The 25,308-nt window shown below is 35.8% G+C and overlaps 1 protein-coding gene across 2 annotated transcripts in view; it reads left to right on the top strand.

Annotated features, from left to right (window-relative positions):
- Window positions 1-25,308, top strand: part of TAB3 (TGF-beta activated kinase 1 (MAP3K7) binding protein 3) — a 48,538-nt gene that overhangs the window by 4,454 nt on the left and 18,776 nt on the right. For both annotated transcript variants that reach the window (XM_061999815.1, XM_061999804.1), the window contains exon 2: window positions 23,854-24,042. In XM_061999815.1, coding sequence (XP_061855799.1) covers window positions 23,941-24,042 — 102 coding nt within the window. In that variant the 5' untranslated portion in view covers window positions 23,854-23,940. The remainder of the gene's footprint in view (window positions 1-23,853; window positions 24,043-25,308) is intronic.

Raw genomic sequence — 25,308 nt, 5'->3', positions numbered from 1 at the left:
GACTTCTGTGCTGTGTCAGTGCTTAAAAGATGGCACTGTGCTGTGATGTTAGCGTCCAGGAGACTTGTGCACAACTACCAGCAAAAACATCACTAAAGCCTTTTTATTGATATGAGATGCTGAAATAAATCTGGCAAAATTCAATATGTAATAAGGAGGTAAGCCAAAGTCACAATGCTGCTAATCATAGAATTGGTTAGCTGGAAGAGACCTTTAAGGTTATTGAGTTCAGCCTTTATCCCAGCCCTATCAACCACTAGACCATTTCCTGAAGTGCAGCATCCAACCTTCTCTAAAACACCTCCAGGGCCGGTGACTCCACCACCTCCCTGGACAGCTGTTTAACCTTTTGCCTGACAACCCTTTCAGTAAAGAAATTCCTCCTCATATCTAGCATGAACCTCCCCTGATGCAACTTGAGGCCATTTCCTCTTGTTCTATTGCTTGTTACTAGGAGGAACAGACTGACCCCCGCATTGCTACAACTTCCCTTCAGGTAGTTGCAGGTAGGCAGAAAGGTCTTACTGTTTGTGGATTTTCTTGATCTTTTTCTCTTTTTGAAGATAAAGTATAAAAGATATGTCATCCTGCGTGTGTCTCAGTTGAATGTCAGAGTGGAACTAACATTTCAATATTCTTACATGCCATCAATTACTGCACTGAATGTTTCTTCCTCTTCAAGTACCATTTCATAATAGCCAGCATAGCACTATGGTATAAATGTAAAGAATGTCATCTCTGTTAAGGTTATATACAGCTTTGTGTTCTTAGGAAGCATTAGTTCTTGAATTCCAAGTGGACCTCATTTTATTCAGGGCCTGAATTTAAAGTAGTGGTATTTTAAAAACATCTTCAGGTTTCATCCTAACCTCACTCTGCTGTAAGGAAAGTTTCTTCTCCTTCTGGTCCTTCCAGAGGATTGTATGAAGTGGGATAGTTTTGTAAGTGAACAGTAAAGCTACAGAACTAAGATAAAGGTCATTCCACTATAGTAGTGTTCAATAACCTGATTATCACAGCTTAAGTATAGATGTTTTCATACCTGCATGTGGGCTTGCTGGTGGATAATTAAGAATATTTTCTTAAAAACACCTCTTGGCAGATGATGTTCAATCAATTGTGTTACACGTGCAGTATGCTTTAGTGGAATACTTACTTTCAAATGAAATTGAACATCCACTAAACTGTGTATTAATTCAAAAAGTGGATCAATTTCTGTGAAGTCATGGTTGATTTAGGGATACTTTTAGGAAAAAAAATCAAGTACTGTCAGAATGTGTCTTGGAAGTTGTGGCAGAAAAAAAAAGGGTACTTTTCACAAGTGTGTTTAGTGTTGCCTGTTTCTTATCAGTTTTGTTAGCATTGGTAGTATTTTAATCTTATTGCAGCTTTAAGTTTTCAGTTTTTCCCTTCCTTGGTTATGTTCAAATGTAATTTGCCCTGAAGTCTCATCTGTTTGAAGAATTCTTACTGATCTACAGTGTCTCAACATACTGAAAGTATCTGGCAAAAGGCTTGTTTTGTTCTATGTATCTCATAGCATTTGTCACACCAGTATAAATCCTCAAGTATATTTTTTTTGTTTGGGGAGTTTATGTACTTTGTCTTAACTCAAGCTGTGGACATTTATTCCTAGCACTTGAAAGAGTTATGTATTTGTTTTCTTCTTTGTTTTTTGTCATCGGACATGGGATCAATAATAGTTCAGAGCAAGCAGATGGGGGTGTTCTGTTAAATTTATTTTGGGGTTTTTTGCCTGGATATTGTGCAAGTTCAGAACGTGAAGTTTTTCTTTCATGTTGGTGATCTTGACAATCAGCTTGCAGTAGTAAGCTGGGCACTAGGTCTTCCATGGAGTCTTGCTGTTGAAATGTATCTGCCTTTCTATTTCTTAAGATTCTCTTGATGGAATAATAATTCTCACTGTAATTCTGCTAATGTCAGATGACAAATAACATGTCCAGATAAGGCAAAGTGTTATTTTGAAACAATTTCATTCAGGTGCTTTATATTTGCTCAAAAAATGTTAATAGGACAAATTTCTACTAGCAAACATTTCTACATTGAATATCACCGCTCTTCCCACTGCTGACTTGAAGGTGGTAAAAACTTTTTATTCTTTTCCGGGTAATTTCTACTGAAATGCCACTATGTCTCTTTTCCTGCTACAAATTAAGTTTTAGCTGCCAGGTGATCTGGTATGTTACAGATATGACTGTAGTAATCTTGGAATTGCCAAGTAAGTGTTGTAATTGAATTTGTAATGCTTATATGAAATTATATTTGAAAAAGAGATACTTTTTGTCAGTGCTTTTGTAGATCAGCATGAGTTTTGCAACTCATTACTTAAGTTTCAAATGGACGGCATGGGGTAACAGTTATTTTAGTCTGAGTCTCTGCTTCATTTCCTGCTGTTAGGACAGCATTGTGAAAATGTGGTTATAGAAGTTTGTCTTGCCGTTCCTTCTTCGTATGCACCAGTGTTTTATACAGGTATTTCAAAACAGATCTCACTGTTGGTCTGGGAACACTTTGTGTGTTGTGAGCTTATGAGCTTTTTGAATAACTATTCAGGATGATGCATGTATAAATGTCAAGTTTTGTAGTTGCTCTTGCTTCTGTACTGAAGATGTTGGGATTCGATGTCTTCTGATTCCAGTAGCAGGTAGTGACAGTGAGATAAGTTCCAGTTCACATGCAGCTTTCTTTGGTGTTGGTTTGAGCTTCTTAGCAGTTTCTGTAGCAAACATATTATTTCACTGTTGTTTTCTTGGAACAACCAGTTTAAAGGAAGAGGGGACAGAAAAGTAGAACAGTTTCTACTATATCTGTTGCAGTACAATTAAGTTTATAAATGGCTGAATGTAGACTCTCTGAAATGAAATCTGCCTCTTTGCTTATGAAGCCCTTTTTCTAGATACAGTGTATGCCTTTTCTACTTTCTTTAAAGTTGAAAGTCAAGTAAATGTTCTACCTGCCAATCCTTTTCCAGATTTGGGAGTTGAGGTAAATGAGACTGAAGGTAGCCTTAGGCCTAAGAGAGACCTAAGAAAGATCATTTTTTGTCTTCAAAAATGACCTTCTACTTTTTGGTGGGGTTTATTTTGGTTGGTTGGTTTGTTTGTTTTTGAAAAGTAAGAGAGTCAAAAAGTCACTGAAGTGTTGAAACAGAGTTCCTGCATCTAGGAGAAAAAGATCTGTGAGAGGGATATGAATTAGTAGCTTCTATAGAGGACAACTTCAAGTTTTCCAAAGACAAGAAAGAAACTTGCTCTCAGCAGCTCTGTACAGCAGGTCTTGATGGGTTTTTGTACCATTAACTGGTTGACATCTTCCTATAGTAATGTGGACATTGAGAGATCTTCACTGATCTTTCATGTTGTTACTCAGTATGGCAGCAAGACAGACATTGTGGGTGCTGTGACAAACAGTACTTCTATTTCTGAAGGAACAACCAGTCACTTGAAAGCTGCTTTTCCCTAACTGAGACCACTTTTTGTCAAAGTTGTTACAAAAATGTGTGGCAGGTCTCCTAAGAGCATATGTTACCCAAGATGTGATCAGAGCACAGAGGCTTGTGTTGTTTGGTTGTTATCTGTACAGTTCGGTTCTGGGCTTTTCATTTTCAGAAATCCTGGTGCAGTTTGTTCTCATGTACATCCATTAGCGAGAGGTCAAGGCACAGCATTATTCAATCTGATGAAGGATTCTCCTCATAGAATCAACAGAAAAGATGAGGGAAGAGCTTCTTCTCTGATGTTTTGAGGAATATGTATGTTCTCAAAGAGAAAGATTCTGCTTACTCTTCTGGTGTTTGAAGGAGGTGGAGAAAGCTTTTTATTGTCAATCTTGGACTCACTAAAGTGACCCCTGCAGGGATTGCTGTTCACGGACGTGATATCTGTAAGAAGTGAATGAAGGGGAAGTGATGTGAGGGAACTGGCAGGAAAGGATCAGAAGTTTGGTTCTGTTCTGTGAATTCAGCTGAAAAAACACCACCAAACCCAAACAACAAAACCCAGTCCTCGTATTTTTTGTTTCCCTCCCTCACACTATAGATCATAGTTTCATCCATCTACATCATAGATCATAGTTTAGTCCATTTTTCTGCAAAGAAATCTAAAGAATTAGCTTAATGTCTCATAAAAAAAAAAATCCAAAAGGTAAGGGTTTCATAGAATCATAGAAAGGTAGGGGTTGGAAGGCACCTCCAGACATCATCTAGTCCAACCGCCCCGCAGAAGCAGGTTCACCTAGATCGGGTCACATAGGAACATGTCCAGGCAGGTCTTGAAGACCTCCAAGGAGGGAGACTCCACAACCCCTCTGGGCAGCCTGTGCCACTGTTCCCTCACCCGCACAGTGAAATAGTTTTTTCTTATGTTTAAGTGGAACTTCCTGTGTTCCAGCTTCATCCCGTAAGTACTGAACAGTGCCAGAAGGGAGGAGGGGGAAAGTTAACTTTGATTCAGAAGGAGGGAAAAGAAGTATTTATGAGATGAATGAACATTTTAGTATCTTTCATTTGTATGTTTTTAGTACGTGATAGAAGACAGATTCCAGAAAGTACAGATGTGTCTTATGGGAAAAGTTGTGCTTTCATGACAGTGGCAAATTTCTGCTCTGGGTCTACTCTGAATAAATTCACTTGATCATAGTCATTGGTCTACTATATCCATTTGCCCATTCACTGAATATGTCAGTTTAAGCTTTCTTAATAGTAGTTTATAGTAAAGGCAAATGATATTTTGAATTAGGCCCTAAATGCTGCTTTCTAAACTGAGCATGTGTATATACATTTTTTTGATTGCTTTTGATTGTATTTCCATCATTAAAAATAGTTGATTGCCACATTCTTATGTAAGCTGCAGTCATTTTTAATTGAAACTATTTATGGTACAGGCTCTTTAGTCTATTCAGAAAATGAGAACTCAACATGCTTAGGGGGAATGCACTTAGACGTTTCTTTTGTCTACTTCCCAAAGCCTCTCTCTTTTTTTTTTTTCCCCCTTTTTTTTTTTTTAAAAAGAAAAGAAAATTTTTAACTGCAATTGGTTTTGATGTGTGTGAGTTGGTTGTGTTTTCCCAGCAAGTGTATGATGTAGTTGTAGGACAAGTTATTTCTGTGTCTAATAGATTTTGTCAATTATGTAAAAGTGATTTTGTGTAAATGGGCTTACAATGCATAATTGTACATCTTAATTTGTATTAAACTATAAGAAATGTCATGCAATCAGAAAAAAATGATATTTTGGATTATTTGTTCATGAGTAGTAATGATCCCTTGTTATGTAGTGTGGTCATCTTAGTTGCTTAGTTACCTGATAGTGTGTACAACATGACAAAATGGTACTAGAAGACTATCCAGTAAACAGATACTCTACCAAAAATTGCTAGACTTTTTTCAATATTCAGGAAATAGAAGGTAGTTATTTCAGAAATTCTTTCTTAAAAAGCAGTAAGATAGTTGTATTAAACAGTAATTAACTAGGGTTCCTTTAATGCAAAGCAATTTAAAAAAGAGAATGCTTAGACATTAAATGAGCTTACTAAAGGTTTAAACCTCAAAATAAGATTACGATAGATTATGCATATATTTGAATACATATAATTTGTGTTGGTTTTATGAGTAAGTTACACAGAGTCAAAGATTAAATTTTGTATGTGTTAATGCAATTGTAAAACTTTCTGTTCAGGAGGATTCTGTGAGGATTGCAAACACTTTTGAATATAATTGCTTTAGTTCTTTCATGATATTGGATTAAACTTGTATCATAAACTTGTTTTATACTAACATTTTTTTCAAGCACAATATAGATATTTTGCGTAGTTTGCCCAACTGTTTGTTGTTTGAGTTATTTTCCTTCACAACTACTCTGGACTGATAGCTTTGAATATCCTGTGGTCAAAGCTAAAAGCTCTTCCCGGTTCTTCAAAACAGAAAATGAAGACTTGGAAAGACAGGTTTCTGGGAAAGTTGGGTTTACATTCCTGGCTTGCTTGAATGTAAATCATTTAGATTTCACGGGCATACCGATTGTTCTATCATTTAACCTTGAAAATAAGGAGGCTTGAAAATAAGACTTCTAGAAATGTTACCTATTTTTCTTCATTGTCTAGAACACTAATTAAAGTATGACCAACCAGATATATGGCTTGCAACCAGAACTATTGGTTGCATAGTCGATTGCAATGAGGTGCTTTTGTGTCCCAGAAGGAAATTTGTTAAATGGAATCAGTTTTATGACCTGGACTGCTTTTGTAATGGGATAGTATAATTTCTAATAGTCTTTTTCTGCCTTATCTAAAGGGCTTTTGAAATCTTCCTGGTGAGATCTCATCTGTGGTATTTTGATCTAACACTTTTCTCTCTCGCTCCTGGCTGCTTGCTTCTGTCTCAGTGTTTTGTATCTGATCATGGCACAAGGTTTCTTGTGGTTTTGAGGTGAATCAGGGGGATGATCCAGACTGAGCTAGCATTTAGGGTTTGCAAATCAAAGTTTAGCTTTAATAATGTTCAATTTGCAGTTTGATCCCTAAACCTTGCTACTAAAGCATTGGAAGGAGCAAGCACTCAAAGAAAAGGAGAGGCAATTTTTTTTTTTTTTTTTTTTTTTTTCAGAATTATTGTATTTTTGGTGGTTTAAAGTGATTATGAAACAGCCAGATGAAACTTCCAGTGTGATAGTTTTCTCTTGTGGAAACATCTAGAGTTTGTGCTGTAGCTAAGCATTTTATGTCAAGAAATACTTCAATGGACAAAGACAGTTTTTTCTTCCAGACTTTGTTATCTGAAGTTAGAGGAGTTTTGTGCCTACTGCTCACTTGTTTCAATTTCTAGTGTTTTTCAGAGTTCAACAGCAGTAGCAAACCCTCTTCTTTTTTTCTAGGTTTGCTATTGTTTGTTTGGTGTTTTCAATTGTGACACTGTATCCTGGAGAAAAAAATGGATGGACTTGGATGTTTAGTATTTCTTTTCCCTTGTAACTGCATCTTTCTCTCTGCACAGAGGGAAGTGCTGCCCTATGCTCCCTTTCAAAAAGTTAATAAGAAGCTCGATATTTGGGTGATAGTTGCAATTTTTTATTTTGTAGGTTTTCTTTTTTTTTCCTTCTTTTATTTATTTTACACTCTTGGTGGTTTTTTTATTCTGGAAATAACATTCCATAGCAGAAGTTCTCATATATTAGAATATACTGTTAAGCCTTTCTACAGTCTCCCAGACTAGTCTAGCTTATGCTTATTCTGTCATATCGTCTTCTCTAAAGAGACATCTCTAATCTAGAATATTAATTTAAAAATTGACTTAAAACTTAGAATAAGTTTGAAAGTTCAATTTTATTTAGGTAAAGCAGTTGCATGAACAGTTCCATAAGTTCAGACCGTGTTATTTTGAATTCTACTAATGAGATTTCCTTTAATTTTGACTCTTATTTGAAAATAATAATTTGAATTTAAAAAGTTGCTTTTTATAATAAATTATGAACAATTCTCACTTTGTATACAATTTTAGCATTTTATTACAATTCTTTCATTATAATGTTCAATTGTTGATGAGTTTGGTGTGTGTAAATAATACTTAAACATGAATAAGCAGATAGTCAGTACTACAGTGTTTGAACTTGTTTGTTGCTTAAGTGTATGACTGTTTATCTGCAGTTTCTGTTTATTCTGAAGTCAGTTTGGTTGAATTGAGCGTGTATAGCTACATAAAGAATATCTTTACCCTTACACATACTTGACAATGTGTTTATTGTGAAGTCAGTGTCTGATTAGAAGAGAATTTTGTCTGTGTCCAGTTAATTTACTTTTCTAATACATAGAAAGTTGCTGCTATGATCAAAGTGAATGGTTGTTTGTGGAAACCTAACATTATCAGCATAATAAGAGATCCTGGATTTGAGAAAGTATGTACAGAATATTGAATGTACCTTTTTTTTTTACAAATGTTCAAATTTGTGCAAAATTTATTTTAATTAACTTGAAAATTAAGCAAAGTATGTAATTAGATAGTTGAATTAAGAGTTACTCTGTAGGTAACCGTTTACACAATAATGGAGAATTAGTGGGCTTAAAGTGTCCAAGGTCTTGTGTATAACCTGAATGGAGCTTAATAGTCCTTCTTGGCAGAAAAGTTTACTAAAATACTATACTATTATGTAAATCTGCCAACTGGGGATACTTTTGGTTGTGTTCTCAGGTAAATAATCATTTTTATAAAGAGTCACTCTATTTAGCCAAGAAAAAGCCCCAGACCTTTTAGAGAGGACTGATTTGGTTTACTCTAACAAAATTGATGATGTGAAATAGTTGTTAAGGTAAGAATTGGTGGCTTTTGTATTATAAGGGTTGTTAAAATGATAATTTATCTTTGTTTTTTAAATCTGATATGGAATGAAAGGAACAGGTACCTTACAGGGGTATCTAAATTCTTAATTTGCATATTTCTCCAGCTATTGGAAGGAACAGAGACTATGCAGATGATATGTAATCTAACTTAAGAAGGCTCTGCTCTTACAGTATTGCTTGGCTCATCTGTCCAGGTATTGAAACCCAAGTTTTAAATACACTGTCCTATTTAGCAGGGTTATTTAAATGTGCTTGTTCCTGGCAGTTTAGAAGTATGTTGATATCTGATTTTCAGATAGATTTGAATTCTGGTTGAAAATAGTGCTTAATTGCCTGAAAGTGTAGCACTGCTTTCTATCCTGCAGGGCGAGAACAACACAGAGAACAAAATAGTTACCCTTTAGAATAAGGCTTGTGCTTATGCAGCACTATAAATGTCAAAAGATTTTTCTGCTCCTTCCATCTCCTCCCTATTTTCTTAATACAGAGAAAGCCCAAAGCATACACTTGAGTTTGTGTCATGTAAATGCTTAGAGCTGTGGTTTCACTGCGTTTCATGCTTTTGACAATTCTGAAGAAGTCATTGGGCAGTTTGATTAAGCAGAGAATGTGACTACTTTTTGCTATGATTTCAGAATCAAGACATCAAATTACAACATTACTTTTACATATCTTTGCTTTCAACTGCTTTTCTGGTTCTGAAATGTACAAATCTGTCGCTTTGTGCTGCTTCTGTCTAGGGCAGACACTATCTGTCAGTTATTGGCTTCAGGGGAATACTCTGGTGGCTGCGTGTTTGGCTGGCAGGGGGGTGACTGCACATTATTTTAAACTTTAGATTTTTCAGCTGTCTAATCTCCTGTTTTGTATACAAGACCACATTTGATTTGTGGGAAGATACATGACCTTGAGTTTTTCGCCTCTGTTTTCTTGGCAAATGATACTCTTCTAAGACCCTAGGGAATTAGACCAAAATACCTATGTTTCAGATTGAAATCCTTTGTGTGTAAATTGAAGAGCTGGGCATCCTCCATATTGCTACTCTCTACAAAACATATCAACACTGCCATTTCTTAAGAGTAGAGAATTGGGATGTTGGTTAAAGAACTAACTGAACACCACATCTCCTTTGCTGCAGCATCTAAGCAAAAAACCCTCTGTAACACATCAGGTAAAAGAAAGACTTACATTCTTGTACTCTACAACCTCTCAGACTATTGGATGTATATCTGTTGCATTCTTGCAAAGGTGAATATCACTGAATAAAGCACTATACTAGACACTACTTAGTGTAGTGTCGAGAATGTTTCAAGCAGTTCTTTTGCTACTGCTTCAAACTACGCACAGGATGCCATATATCACATAAAACCAGAGAAGTTGGTTAAAAAAGGACAGCATTTTTGGAGGATGCACCAGGCTGCTGGACAGCATCTTCTTTAAGAGTAGGATGAATTAGTAACTATTTTAAGTCAAAACTATCTTTGAATGTGGGGTTTTTTTTCTCTCTTCTTCTAAAGCAGGATTATGAGGATAGATTCCTAAAAGGGAAATGAAATCGACACAGTTTATCCTACCAGCCTTAATGGAGTACAGTAGAAGCAGATCAGTGTGGAAATGGTCTGACTTTAGAGAGATACTGATTGCTTTAAGTGTTTAACATGCATATTTAACTTAAATTTGGAAGAATATTTGTCATATAGAGTGAAAACAAGGCATTTTAAAAACTGAAAGTGTGAGTACAGTGAAATGCTCTGAAAAGCCAAATACTGCTTATTCCTGAAAGTTTCAGAAAATGTACTTCATTCATATTTTCTCATTCAGATTTATGTCTTTTTTTTTTACTCTAGTTGAATCTGATGAAAGTGAAATTTATTTGTGACTTCACCATTAGACAACCATGCAATGTCAATTGTGGAAAGACTGGCTAGCAGTAAAGAACCTCTTTCCCTTTGATTTTTACACTGTAAGCCTGATTTTATAAAGCCATAGAGTTGTTCAACATGTTCATACTATAGCTTGTTATCACAAGCTCTGTGAGAGGTCTCTAGCTCATCGTCACAAAATTGGTCTTTATATACTGAGCTGTACGTAAAAAGTCATGCATGCTCCAGCCAGGAATTGCGTTAATCTCATCACTTGGATCTGAAATTTTCTGGCCTGGTACCAGACCAACAAAAATAAACAAACGTTATGACTGATGACCTGTATACTGACAACTTGCCTTTGCAGACCATGTCATTGAGTAACCAAAGTGCCGATCGGAACTTCAGTCGTGATTTTCCTTAACCTAGCAATGTCATGATTAAAAGTGGCTGAGAGAGAGGTAAAGCATGGTCTTTAGAATCAGTTTGTGCTGTAATATAGCTACGAGTGACCTGTAATTGTAATTCATAAGGCTCCTAATTTAATGTTGTTAGAAAAATAATTTTCCAATCCTGTCCTCTGCCCAGAGCACACAGAAAAGTGAAAAGGTTATTTTTCAATGAGAAGCAGAAATTAATACATTTTGTGGAAAAAATTGGTGTTGATGGCTACCCTTTTACTGCTGCTATTTGTAGTTTCTCAACCTGTCCTCTCTGGTGTTAAAACACGTGATTTGGTTCCAGACTCTCCCTAAGGAAGATAACTCTCTAAAGCTTTTATCGAGCAAAGCTATTTTCAGGAATATACCAGGGAATTTGAGAATGAGCAGTTGCATTTGTATTTTGGTCTTTCTGGTATCTGTTTTGGTTTGTCCTGTTTCTGGCCTAAGATTATCGAATAAGTGAATCTGAAACATCTAGACTTCCTCATGGAGACTTGTTATTGAAGCAATTTCACTGACAGGGCAGCTACAGCTTTGTCTGAGTCTGGGTTGTTTGAACATTAGCTTACACTACTAAGGGTCCTCATTGCACAGTTATAACGTAGATTTTGCTTATGGAAAGAGGGAAACTCCCAGCTTTCCTTCCACCAGTTTTTTTTTAGCCTACTAGTATTCTTTATACAGAATGCTGAAGCCAGTACACAATGAAAACATTTTTAAATGTCTGCATTGTATAGTACCCAAGGCACATCTCCCCAGAAAGTCAGTCTGGGGCTAAGCTGAGATAAAATTTTTAATCTTAAAGCAATGTTAATACGAGATGAATGTGGCTTTAAAAGAAAACAAATTATGTTCTAGAAACAAAAATCTAATTTTAAGGCACTGGTCACTCCCTGCCCCCAAAATCGAGAAGGGGAAAAAAAATAATAGGGAAAAAGCTTAATCTGGGACTTATGAGATCCATATATATACACATATACATATACATATATATACACATACAGTGTTATATGCTCACATGTGTGTGAACAGACATATTAATATTGTTGGCAAATTATGTTTTTATTTTGAAGTATCTTTTTTGTTTTGCTAGGAAATTAGGTACAGCAATTCCTCAACTATGACACACACTCAAGCATCTGTAGATGTACACATATGATTATAGATAATGGGTTAATATGTTATATTGGAATAAATGTATATAGATAAAATAAATGCAATTAATATGTTATATGTAACCTCTTAAAACGGCCTCTTTTTTTGATACCCTTATGGGTGGGTATTCATGTGAAGACTTGTCAGAAAGTTACATAAAATAGGCAAGGGTCATATCTTAGTTCCTTATCTTAACAAATTGTCCCGGAAAGATAGGAAAGACATGCGTGCTTCGTAGCTTATCCACTATATTTTATAGCAATTAGTCATGCAAAAGAATTTTATGCAATCAGGCCAATGAAGCTTAATTCAAAACTTAAAAATGGAAGTTGATGTTTTATAGTGTGTAAGGAGCATGTGGTTTGTATTTCTCTGTACTATTGGTAATGTTTGGCACTACTCTAGTGACTCCTGTCTCTTACGTGTTTCATCTGTATCTGCTCTCTCCTTTTTTGTCTTATTTTTTTGTTCCTGTTCATATGTGCTCGTCCACTTCCCTCCTCTATTTCCTCTATGTAGAGTCATATCCTCCATCAGTATGTGCTTTCTGGGAATCCTGAAATGAGGTTTTATCTTGCTTAACTTCACTTCTTTCTAATTTAGGGTTTTTTTTCTTCTAGTTTAAGGTGGCCAAAGTGAGAAGCTAGTAGTAGTCAGGCCAGAAACAGTGTTGCATAGGTGTTACTGCTTCCCAGTACCATTTTCTTTCTCAACTGATCACCTTGGGTATAAGACTTGTAGTTAAAGTTTATGTTGTCATATATCACTCATCCCTCTATTGCCAATTCATAGCATGGTTGACTAAAAGGAGTGACTTTAAATTTTGTACTTGCACATCTTCAAGTGACTCTGAGAGGACAACCAAGCTTTTGCTTCACTGTGAAATTGTTTGCTAAGTAAATCAAGTAACTGGTTAAAAATTCAAATGATATAGCTCTGAATGCATGAAGTGCAGTAATGTGCCTTTTATGGAAATAGCAGCAGGTTCAGATGACTAATGTGATTGTTACTTTTACTGTCAAAATGGACAACAATCTTTTTTGGATTTATTGGTAGAGCAAATATTTTTAATAGAGAAGCACAAACGAGAAGAAGTTAAAGAAAAATGAGGGAGCCGTTTAGGATAATCGTATGAATAGTTGTTTCAATGTGTTCATTTATGAGTGTGGTTAACTCAGGAAATTTACAGATTATATATGGGTAATATATATGGGTTATATATGACTATTTGGTTCTTTTTTTTTTTTTAAATCATGATTGTTGTCTTCAGACTTTTGAAATTTCAGGCTTCAGTGAGTACTTAACTACTATGAACTCCTGCAGAAGTGTAGGTACAGTGATTTATTCCGTGGAAGTCTTTCGGGGAGGAACTCATTGTATTTTGATGATTGTAAATATAACTTGCAACAAAGCCTGTTCTGAATGTCTTACAAGGAAATTCAAAGTGTAGCAATGAATTTGTGATGTAGGAGCAGGAGCTAACACTGAGAATCATTTACCTTGTGTAGGAGCTACTGGACATCTCATAGACTGGAACAGCATTTAATTCCTATTGAGTTGATTGAGATTGAGACTAATGACCTGCAAATAACTCGCTGTCCACAGCAACACTCAGAGGTGTTTCTTCTTTGAGAAATGTTGATCTCACACTCCTCAGAAGGGAGATCACTTTCTGGAACAATTTCTATATTAAACAATAGTCCAGTATTTTTTCAGTTTGTTAGCTCAATTTCCGTCAGCTCAGCTAATTGTTAAACCTGGAACTGTGAGTAGTGACTATACTTAAAGTAATGCTGAAGTTTATGATCCATGGATATTCAATAAACCTTTTCCCATGCTTTATAGTAAATACTCAGTTTTATGTTTTCTTCTTTTGATTCTGCAAATACAATGGACCAAAAAAAGTTATAAATTGTTATTATAAAACTACTTTTAACAGGGCCAACACTTAAGAGTTTATCAATTAGGAAATCTGACAGTATGCTGATTCACTGCAGTGTTTTTTCTAGCCACAGCCTATATCACAGTCAATAATTGTAGATCACATATCCTGGTAAGAAAACCAGTTCTTTGTCCTCATACCTTCTGGTTCTAATGTGATACTTGTGATAATCTCAGGTTGCTCTGTGGGGCATACAAACTCACTTGTGTTCACAACTTTTAGGTGCAACTAGTATTCTTTAGCATTCTTGTGGAAATTAGTATTTGTTGCATAATGGCATCACTCCTGAGCTATCTCACTGCCTTGAAAACACACTTCTCTTGTAACTTTGTTATGTAGCAGGAGCTGCTTTTAGTTACTTGGAGTGAGAGAACGCTAAATTCACGATGAAGTATTTACTAGTATCTGACATACCCTTTCAGTATATAAAAGAGGCTTCTAAGAAAGATGGAAAGACTTTTTGCTAAGGCCTCTAGTGACAGTACAAGAAGCAATAGTTTTGTACTGAAAAATAGTAGGTTTAGATTGAACATAAGGAAGAAATTTCTTATGGTGAAGTTGGTGAGATACAACAGGCTGCTCGGAGAACTGGATGCACCATCATTAGAAGTGTTTGAAGGCAGGTTGGACAGGACTTTGAGCAACCTGATCTAGTGGAAGATGTCCTTGCCCATGGCAGAGGGGTTGGACCAAATGATCTTTCATGACCCTTTAAACCCAAACCATTCCTTGATTCTGTGATCTGCTTGGTAGAGGAATTACTGTCCAAGAACCTCTTAGCTACTTGCTAAAATGAGTGTCATTGTTCCAGTTAAGTAGTCTCATTATCATTCAGTTTTTAATACCTCCTGATGTAGCTATTAAAAGTAAATTCTACTTTGTGGAGATTTGACTTGTATATAGAGATGATTTTCACTCCTTGCTTCTAAAGTGGTGGAATAAATAAGATCTCTTATTGTCAAATGCTAGTCCTACCTTAAATGACAGAAATTTAGTCATGACTAAGTCCATGGAACACTATAACTTTGTAGAACAGTACTTGTGACTCGTTTTTGTGCCTGGCAACTTGATGTCTCAGTGCCTAGTGGTTTGGGAGCTTTTTATAATCTGTGTAAACAAAACTGTTTCTATTGTTCCCGTGACTTTTATTTTATGTCTTCCATCACAGATTGAAGAGGAAAAACAGTGAGTAGGTGACACTAATCCATTTAGATGCCAATGATTCATGAGGATGACAGACTGTAATGAAAAGGAGAAAAGCAAAGCAAATGCTAAAGCAGACAAAATACATGTTTAAGTGGGAACAGTGATTGTTTATTATTTTTCTGAATTTTAGTAACAAATTGTATCATTAGATGCTTTCCCACAGATGAAACCTTATTATACTTGAGTCCTAATTTTTTTTCTAGACAGTGTCTCTGTTGTGCCAAAAACAGATTTCCTCCATCCAGTCTTGTAGTTCAGAACTGCGTATAGGTTTTGTGTAATGAAGACACACCACATTATATCATAGTATTCCTGATTTATAGAATCTGTGGAAATGATTTCAAACATGGATAAAACTGATCATTGCTGAAGTTTAAGCTAACAAAAAATCCCCGCAAAACAACAAAACCAAGCAAAGGAGTGTTTTCACTGCTTTACATTCCCATTTCATCAATGTGAGTTAATAGTATTCTCATCATGCTGGCTTTAACAAATTGCATGCCATTTCAGTACTGTGAAATGTTCTAGGCCATCAAATACACATCTGTGTAACTATTGTATGGTTGTATAACTATTGGATGCCTAAATGGACAGAGATATTGAACCAAGAATTGTCAGGCGAGCTTGTATAACTTTACCATAAGAGACCAATTGGTCATCAGTGATAGCTTGTCAGTTTTATTTTTAATTTTATTTTTCTGTATTTATTGTGCTTCACATTGCTTTACTACTATCCCAGAGCTTTATGAATCTGTTGAACTTCTTTTATACAAGTGAACATATTTTCTTTGTAAGACAGCTTGCCAAAGCATGAAGTTGTGTTTTCAATGACCTAGACAGTCATTCAGAGCAGCAACATCAACCTACCAAGCTCAGCTTTAAATATTTTTTTCTTCTGCTTTGTTGAACTTAGTATGTCTGTATGAACTGACAAAACACTTTCAAATTCTAATGTACCTGTCTTTCCTGCTCTGTGAGACAATACAGTCCTAAAGCTATGAGATGTATCACCCTGCAGATAAAAAATCTTCTGTTCACAAATGGTCATTGTGAGGTAGGAGAGTCATTCTTGGCTATATGTAATTCTAAAAACTGTTTTAGCTGGACTCTTGCAGAGAAAAGTCATCCTTGTTGGTTTTTTTGGTCATATTTTGTGTTTTAACAGAGTGAATGTGTGACTGAAAATGGTTGTGAGGAAAAATTGGCACTGTTGTAACAGCTGAGTTTCCTATAATTTTGAGATTTTAAGATCTTCCAGCTAGCAAATCTTTATAAAGATGTCACATTACTATAAATGTATTCGCTTTCCTTTTACTGCAAGAGCAATCCAGTCTTAGCTGGGTTGATGCAAGTGTTCTAATATCTGTGGGATGAGTTAATTATTTTTGTTTATTTAAATGGTTAAATAAATGAAAACTTAGTGTGCAAAATTGTTTTCTTTATTATTCCCAGTATCATTTTAGTGTGACAACTTTAAACTATTTTCAGTGAGTTTAATATTGTACTGCAAATGCCTTTGAGTTTAAGCCAACCATGGTTCCAGAGGCTGCTCATGGATTAGAGGTGAGATTTACGTGATTGCGTCTGCAGCCAGGTTACATGTCAGGCTTGTTTACAAGGCTGTAATTGGCTGCAGATGCCTATGTAGTAGGTATATATAGGATGGGGTGTTAAAAAACATCATCTTGGTCAGTTAATGCATTATGTGATGCAACTCAGTTTGAATTGTCATCATCAAGTTTCATGGTTTTATACGAGCTTATTTGCAAAAATGTTGCTATTTAACAACTCTTATGCAATGTGTTTGCAGTCATTGTAGGAAGCACCACAGTAATTATGCACCTTAATATCTGCTTGAATGTTGAATTACAGAAGTGGTTTTGGGATGTGATCATACAGTAATGTATGTTTTGGCCAAAATCGTATTTATTTGTTAAAACCGCAGTGTTACTAATACCTTGTCTGATAAAGTGCTTTCTAAATCTGTCAGATGAGCTAATTCCCTTCTTGTCTTCTCATGTTTTACTACTGGCATGCAGCGTATGGAGGGTATTCCAGTCCTTGGAAGCATGTAACCAATGCATCAACGGAGATGTGGAAGGTATAATCATATCAGTGATAAAGAGCTGGCTGCCTGTAATGACTTGGTCTGTCATAGATTTTGCATGGACTGTGGGGAAGTAATGTGGAGTTTAAAGTAGTTTCAGTTCTGACCTCTTGCTGATGCTGTACCTTCACAGCTCAGCTGACAGCTTTCTTGCAGTGCCACAACCACATTCTGTAACTACAGTATTGACAGCAGCACTTGGCAAAATTCCCATCCTGATTTAGTGCTCTTCATGCAAGAATGGTTTTGATTCTTTTGTTCTAAAAGTGCTTCAGGTGAAGATGCATTTTTGTTGTGGCTTTGATCAGTTGACTTAGCTGTGCTGAAAAGCGAGATGTTGTTCCTGGTCCTGTATCTCTTTTCCCTTTTCAACCTTTTTTTTTTTTTTAATACTTTTTCACAGTGGCATGATATTCAGTGGGCCATGCATTTTGTAGAGTAAGCTTATTAAACTAATAAGCTTATTATTAAACTAATAAGCTTTGGTTTGCCTTTTTTTAAATTGTTTTAGCAGGTTGAGTTAGTTCAGATGAGTTGGCTGGAGTGGGAAGAAAGGTGGAGAAAGCTGTTCATTTATAACTCATTACAACTGAACTCACTGCTTTTTCATGCTGCCTAACATGCAGTAAATCTTGTCATCCTTGGAGGACTGTAGCCAAATCTCTAGATGACTTTAGAGGCAGTGGAAGCTTGTCCACATTCTAGAAGCTAAATTGACATCTGCCCCCTAAGCAGTACTTGCTTATAGGGTAACTTAATTCAAGAAACTGTAACAAATGTGTAATTCACTGAATGGTTTTCAATTTATATACATGTATAAATTAAAAAAAAATCCCACCTTTTAAATCCTTTCCTTAGACAGTCTCTAGGGACTGAACTTGCCCGAATTTTTGTGGTTTGTGTTTTGATTTTTTTTTTATTGCCAAGTAATAATAAATGCTTTGAGCTAGTTGCTAAATTTGAGTGCTGAAGCTTTAATAAGGTGATATTTTATTTTTATGAGAAGTAGAATGTTTTCACCATCTTTCTCGGCCCATAGGGCTTAATAAAAATATTTATAGTGAGTAGGCTAATTTTTTAATGCAGTGTAAATCTTTGTGTTGTACAGTGAAACAGTTTTCACAGTTGGGAAAACAGTAGCCTGGTAGCTACTCAGCCTGGTAGAGATCAACACTGTAGTTTAATACCTGGATGACTTTTTGGTAGGATTATTTCCATACTATGAGACATCTTGAATTTATTAATTTAAAAGTAATTAGCCATGAAACACTGTGTATTCTGCTGTATACTTCAGTAATATTACTTTGTAGACCAATCTGGTATTGCTAGGTTTTCTTGTTCTTTGAACATGGATGGTCTGTGTTATAAATAAAAAGCTTTTCAAACTGGAACAGATATAATTTTTTTTTTTAGAAAAAGTTAAAATAACTTAATCTTGAGATCAGCTTCAACAAAATAAGTACGAAAAATGCAATAGGACAACTGAAAAAGTATTTTCAAGAACTGTAGGTAACGTGACCAAAGTGAGAGAAATATCTCATGGATTGAAATTACCTCAAGAAGGTATGTGATTCATAAGATGCACTCACAAGGTATTTCCATTTAATAAATAAATTTAGAACAAGAGATTTAAGTGTCACTCAAATTCAGAACTCATACTGTGTGGGCAGTTAGTCTGGCATGGCTGAAGACAAAATGGCTTGTCTTAGTAAAATTATTACAAATTAATGTTTAGGCTTTATTATTATTCTTCCGTTTAAAGAACATCTTATTTGTCTTTTGAACATCATCTCATTTTTACTTACCATGATATTTTTGCTGAAAATGAAATTCTCTACTGATGTAGAATAATGAAACTGAATTGTAAAATTTTGTATCATTTTCTTCCTCATTTCCTGTCCTCACTCTTCACAGTTCTCCCTTTATTCACTATCAGAGAAATAAGTAAAGTTCCGATTAAGGGAGAGTATTCAGATCGTTACTGCTCTTCTGTTTTGACTCAGAATAGGAGTAAAGTTTGAGTAGCACTGACAGTGCTACTCAGAAGTTTAATGTGTAAATGCCAGTAGCAAATATAAAAGGGAATGAACTGTTAGTATTGGCAAATTATACTTAAACAGATAACAATCGGGAATTACTGTCATGAGTTTGGATTATATAACTGTTTATTGGCTTTGCTACTTTGTATTTTCTGCAAATGAATTTAAATGTCTGTAAATTCGAAGTCACTTTTGCTTGGTGGAGATATTAAATATATTTATTTTTCTTTCAGCTTGCTGATTTCTTTAGATTTTGTTCTTTCTATTCAGAAGATTCCATAATTAAAATGTTGATGTTGTTCTGTTTGTCCACCTCAATTTCATAGCATCTTCATACTTCAGTTCCTGCAATGTTTGGACAGAATAGAGCATCCAGCTTTGCTATCTTTCCCTCTGTCCTTTTCTACCTCTTGGCTAAAAGCTTGTCAGCCCAGTGCAAGTGCCAGAAGGAATTGCCCCAAGTGCTCAAGCAAAAAAAAAAATATACTACATTTATGAATTTGAAAGCCAAAATTTATCTTTAACACTTTGATCAAAGATGAACAAGGAGGAAGGAAATAGAACAATTTACAAATGAGTTCAAATGAATGACATTCAATAAATCCTTTTTATCTATAGATGTCAGCATGTGTTTGATTATAAGTCAGGATGATAAAATTTAAGTATTGCATTTGTGTAGTATTCAGAGAAAAAATTGACATTCTTTACCTGACTATGTTTAAATCCATCTGTGTTTTCTAATCTTTGTAATTTAGAGATGTGAATAGTCTTTTAAGATGAAAGTATTTGTGTAAAACCTATAGAAGCAGAATATATTAGAGGTGTTGATTTTAGAAATTATTTTATTATTATGTTTTATCAGGTTCTTTTCCTCTTATCCATCAGGGCACAATTATTAACATCTGAACAATTAACTTTGAATTGATGAGGTCTGAGAAACTGTCTTCCAAATAACCTGTATTGTGGAAATTCTTTCAGGAATTTTTTTAGTACTGCATACACTATAATTGCGTAAGTGCCTACCAGTACATAATTTATAAACTTACAGATAGTATTTAGTATTCCTAATTTAGTATTTAGTATTTCCTAATTTATTTTTCAATTAGATCTCAGGAGTTGACGATTCAAGTATCTTCATTTTAGGTGATTTAGTGCTTCATAAATAACAGTAATGAAATGGATTTCTTTCTGTATATGTTTGAACATTATCTGTGAGGAGTACCAAGACAACAGTAATTCTTTTTTATTCACTCTTTCTGGAAAGAGGCATCGTTTGATTGATGGAACTATTGACTGTTTTCTTAACTTGCAAGGCACATGAATGGCTAAAGAAGATTAAATTTAAGATACTGTTTTCCTGTACATATAAGTGATGTGTAAGACTGATTAGTGTGCTTGTTTAAGACTTGAGTCATGGTTTGCATAATCCTCAAGATTCACTACTGGCTCCAGAGGTCATGTCTGTGTTTTAACACAGCAGGACCAATTATGCAACAATATCCTTTGTTTTTGCCGTTAGAACTGCCATGTATGTAGCAATATTAATTTATTCCATCCTCATGAAGTACTTTTCAACTGGAGTTTGGGTACATGCAATTCATTTTTGAAAGCTGCAGATGAAGTGGTTTGCTTTCATTGTGACTTTGGGTTGGTTTTTTTGGTCTGTTCTTTGAGCTTTCAGTAATTACAGGGGTGGTAGCCTAGTGCACCTCAGCATGTCTCTTAGCCAGTGCATGCTGTGAAAGAAAAGCTCTTTGAAAGATTATGTTCCTAGTCTCTTGTGGCTCAGCAGGAGTTCTTGTTGTCTGAGCATCTTAGCTGTGTAGTCTGTACTGTAGGCTTGTCTCTCTGAACAACTTGCTTTTCCACCTGACTGTGGAGCAAGGTGAGAAGCAAGTATTGTATTCTAGCCAGTTTGTGCCTGCTTGGAGTGGCATATATGCAGTAGACAAGGCAAGCAGAACAGACAGGACAGAATGCTGGGCGCCTAGATATGGCAGTAGTGAATTTTGCGGTGTTGGCTGAGAAATAATAAATTTCCACAGTAGTGTAGCCATAGAAACCATGGAGTTCTGAATGATTGTGTGTTCATACTTATCAAGACAATTATTTTGGTTTTCCTGTAGACTTTTCAAAGCTGTGTAGCTGTAAAGGCTAGATGCTTCAACCCTTGGGAGTGAGAATGGAAACTTTCATTATTCATTATTTTGTTTAAAAGAGAAGTCTGTGATAACATTCATAGTTGCTCACTAACTGCCAGTTACTTAGTGTAACTCACCATACATATTCAGGAAATGTTGGAAAAACATCAAATAAATTGATAATTTTATATTATTATGAAAGCATTGTCAAAAAACATTGTATTGATGATGGACTTCCAGTCTGCTCACCTATGTTACATTTAAACTTGCATTTTGAGAGAGGTGATGCAAAGGCTTTTGCTCATATGAATGCTTCTAAAAATTATCTTCCACTTCAGATTTTCAGATACTGACATTGTTACTCCAGAGAGTTTTTAACTGTAATTTACACTGTTAGAGTATTCCACCATTACTGCATTTCATCCCCTGCCTCCTGAAAAAAGGGAGTGTTGTCTAGAAACATATAGAGCTTGATAGCTGTCAGGTTTTCTTTAAATTCATATGGTGGTCTTCCTTTCAGAGTATGATGTTTGTCATTTACAGAAAACAAGTTTTATAAAAGATACCTTACTGTGAGTATAGATATGACATTTCAGCTGGTTCTCGTAGTCAGTGGAAACTCATTTCCTTTCTAAAGGAAGTCTGCAGCACTGCTCCAATGGAAACAACTACATGGTGGTTGTACAATGTAAATTTATTGTTGTGTTTCTTAAACTACAGCAGGGTAATTTACATATCTCACTGTTCTTTAAACATCTCATTGATTTTGAGAAAGAGTGTGATGTGACAGATGTAATGCTGGATATTAGAAAATATCAAGTATGACAGAGCAATCTTTCCTATAAGCATATGTGTTATTTAATGAATGCTAATGTTTGTTAAAGCAGCCAAATAGTGGAGTGGACTTGACTTCTGTTTTTGTTGTGATGGTCGTTTTGCCTCTTTTCAGAGAAAAGTAGTGCTATTCAGAAAGAGATTAAAAAAATGAAAGGATAGTTATTAAATATTAAAAATAATACCAAAACCCCCAACACCTACTAAATCTTTTTTACCCTAAACCTGACGTTTTCTATTTCCTTGAAGATCTATGTTCTATTGTATTTACTAAGAAAACTGAGAGACTGTCTCAGTAAAGATACAGGAAACTGTTGTAGTTTATTAGTGCATAAAAGTATGCATTAGTGCATTAGTACATAAAAGTATGTGTACATTTGTGCTGACCTCTTGCACTGCTCTAGACTATTATTAGAAGTTGAGCTAACAAGTGAAAAGCTGACTGGAATACCTGTACTATGTGCCACCCACAATTGCACTGAGATTAAGATAAGCATGATTTAAACTTGTTAGTTTAAGTAGCTAATATATTACTTGAATGCCAACTCTGCTGGTATCTGTCTTTCATTTCCATTTTTAAACACAGTACTTCATTCTCTTCAGTTAAGAGTTCAACTGAATAGTAGTGTTCGAGAGGTTTTTGAAGCTTACCGGTAGGAGATTTCTTGTGGAGAATCTGCCGTGCTTCGTCTTCACGCAGAGTCCTTGTGAACCTTTACTTAGATTTCAGTTACCTCTTGATCACTATTGTGATCGTGAGCCACAAGTGAGAAAAGAACCTGTTGACTCAGACTGTATTTGACTTATAATGGTCCGTGGGTATCGAAGTTCAGATTCTTGTTGAATTCAAGAATGCTGAAATGTAAACAAGTTTTGTCACTAATCATGTTGGTATGAATATAATAGGCACTTTATAAAAATCTTTAATAGATGCTTATTGTAATCTGAAAAAGGGCTCTCTAAATTCTGTTTAGAATCATAGAATGGTAGGGTTGGAAGGGACCTTTAGAGATCATCCAGTCCAAACCCCCTGCAGAAGCAGGTTCACCTAGATCAAGTCTCACAGGAACGTATCCAGGCAGGTCTTGAAGACCTCGAAGGAAGGAGACTCCACATCCTCTGTGGGCAGCCTGTTCCACTGCTCCGTCACCCTCACAGTGAAATAGTTTTTTCTTATGTTTAAGTGGAACTTTTTGTGTTCCAGCTTCATCCCATAAGTACTGAATAGTGCCAGAAAGGAGGAGGGGGAAAGTTAACTCTTGTTGTATTTCACAAAAAATTGTTTCAAACTTCTTGGATTTGTAGTGATGTAAAGAGGAAAGGGGAGTATTTTTGGGTAATTATTCAACTTGTTTTTCCAGCCTGTTACTTCTGGCATGTTGTAAATAATGAAGACATGCATGCGTTGTGATAACTTCAGACTTGAAGTTATCTACAGATTGTTCAGAAATTCTCTGGTAGTAATTGTGTAACAGCTCTGTTCTATGCAGATCAGATTGTTATGCCTACATGCTACTACAATGGGGTTGTGTAAAGACCTGAACTAGCACATTCCAGTGAACTATCATGCTAAGATACCTGTGATATGTAATTTGAGACATGATGATTCTTATTCTTGTGTTTAAGCTGTTGTCTTTCTTGATATCAAGATCTAAAAATGTAATACAGTGATTTCGTTATATCTGCAATGAGGGGAGGAGGAAAAGTTGCTGTGGTGGCTTAGAAGATAATTGACTGTGTTTGGTTTTGGTTTTTTTTTTTTTTTTTAATTACAGAAAATGCCAGAAGCCTCAGAAGACCATAATCATTGGAAGGCCTGTTGACTTCCATTTCTTGGTAATCTAGAACATCATCAATCTGGCATGGCGCAGGGCAGTCAACAACTCGACATGCAGGTACTCCATGATCTCCGACAACGTTTCCCTGAGATACCTGAAGGAGTGGTATCTCAGTGCATGCTTCAGGTATGGTAAAGAGTTTTTAAGAGTCCATGTATTTTATTTTTGTAACTTGAAGATTCTTTTCTGGAGCATAGATTTTTATCCTTTCGGGTTATTTCTGAATGACTGAATGACTCTGCTCCTTGCATTTTTGTTCTGTCTTTTATATACAAAGATTGTATCGTTCTTCACTTATGTTTGGGAAGGGGATTCCTTGTCTATGCAACCTGTGACTGTGCGTACAGAAAATAAGGAAAGTATTTATTGGAGGAGATTTTGGAGTCTTGATTGATAATAAACTAAATATGAGCCAGAAATATGCCCTCGTGGCCCAGAAGGCCAATGGCATCCTGGGATGCATCAAGAGGAGTGTAGCCAACAGGTCAAGGGAGGTTCTGCTCCCCCTTTACTCTGCTCTGGTGAGACCTCATCTGGAGTACTGCATCCAATTCTGGGGTCCCCAGCTCAAGAGGGACAGAGAACTTTTAGAGAGAGTCCATCACAGGGCCACCAAGATAATCAGGGGACTGGAGCATCTTTTGGATGAGGAAAGGCTGCAGGAACTGGAGCTGTGTAGTCTAGAAAAGAGAAGACTGAGGGGGGGATCTCATTAATATTTACAAATATCTAAATGGTAAGTGTCAGGAGGTTTAGGCAGCCCTTTTTTTCATGGTGTCTAGAACAGGACAAAGGGTAATGGATTGAAGCTGAAACACTATAAGTTCCATTTAAACATAAGAAAAAAACTATTTCACTGTGAGGGTGAGGGAGCCCTGGCACAGGCTGCCCACAGAGGATGTGGAGCCTCCTTCCTTGGAGGTCTTCAAAACCCGCCTGGACATGTTTCTATGTGACTTGATCTAGGTGGACCTGCTTCTGCAGGGGCGTTGGACTAGATCTCTAAAGGTCCCTTCCAACCCTCACCATTCTGTGATTCTGTGATTTTTAGCAAAGAATGACTCATTCGTCAAAGATAAGGAACTGGTCTTGGCTAGGAATCTAAAGATTTTCTATCTTCATGCCATCCTTTTGTGGTTTGTTTTTTTTTTTAATTTCCCTGCTTCCAAGTCAAGTGACAGATCTTTGGGGTTTTCTTTCCTTTCCATTTGTTCTTTTCACCTTCATCTGAAATCACAAATTGGAAGTGATAACAAGTGTCCACAAATAGTCATTTTTCAAAGTTGTGCTACTCTGGGAATACCTTCTGTTAAAGTTAATAATTCTGTTAATTCAGGACCTGTGAAAAATGGAGGGTCTTCTGAAATGAGAAATGTGTTCCATATCCTGAGA

The sequence above is a fragment of the Colius striatus genome, chromosome 1 (assembly GCF_028858725.1).
Source record: "Colius striatus isolate bColStr4 chromosome 1, bColStr4.1.hap1, whole genome shotgun sequence".
NCBI classification, from domain to species: domain Eukaryota; kingdom Metazoa; phylum Chordata; class Aves; order Coliiformes; family Coliidae; genus Colius; species Colius striatus.
This window is presented reverse-complemented; position numbering and strand designations above follow the sequence as displayed.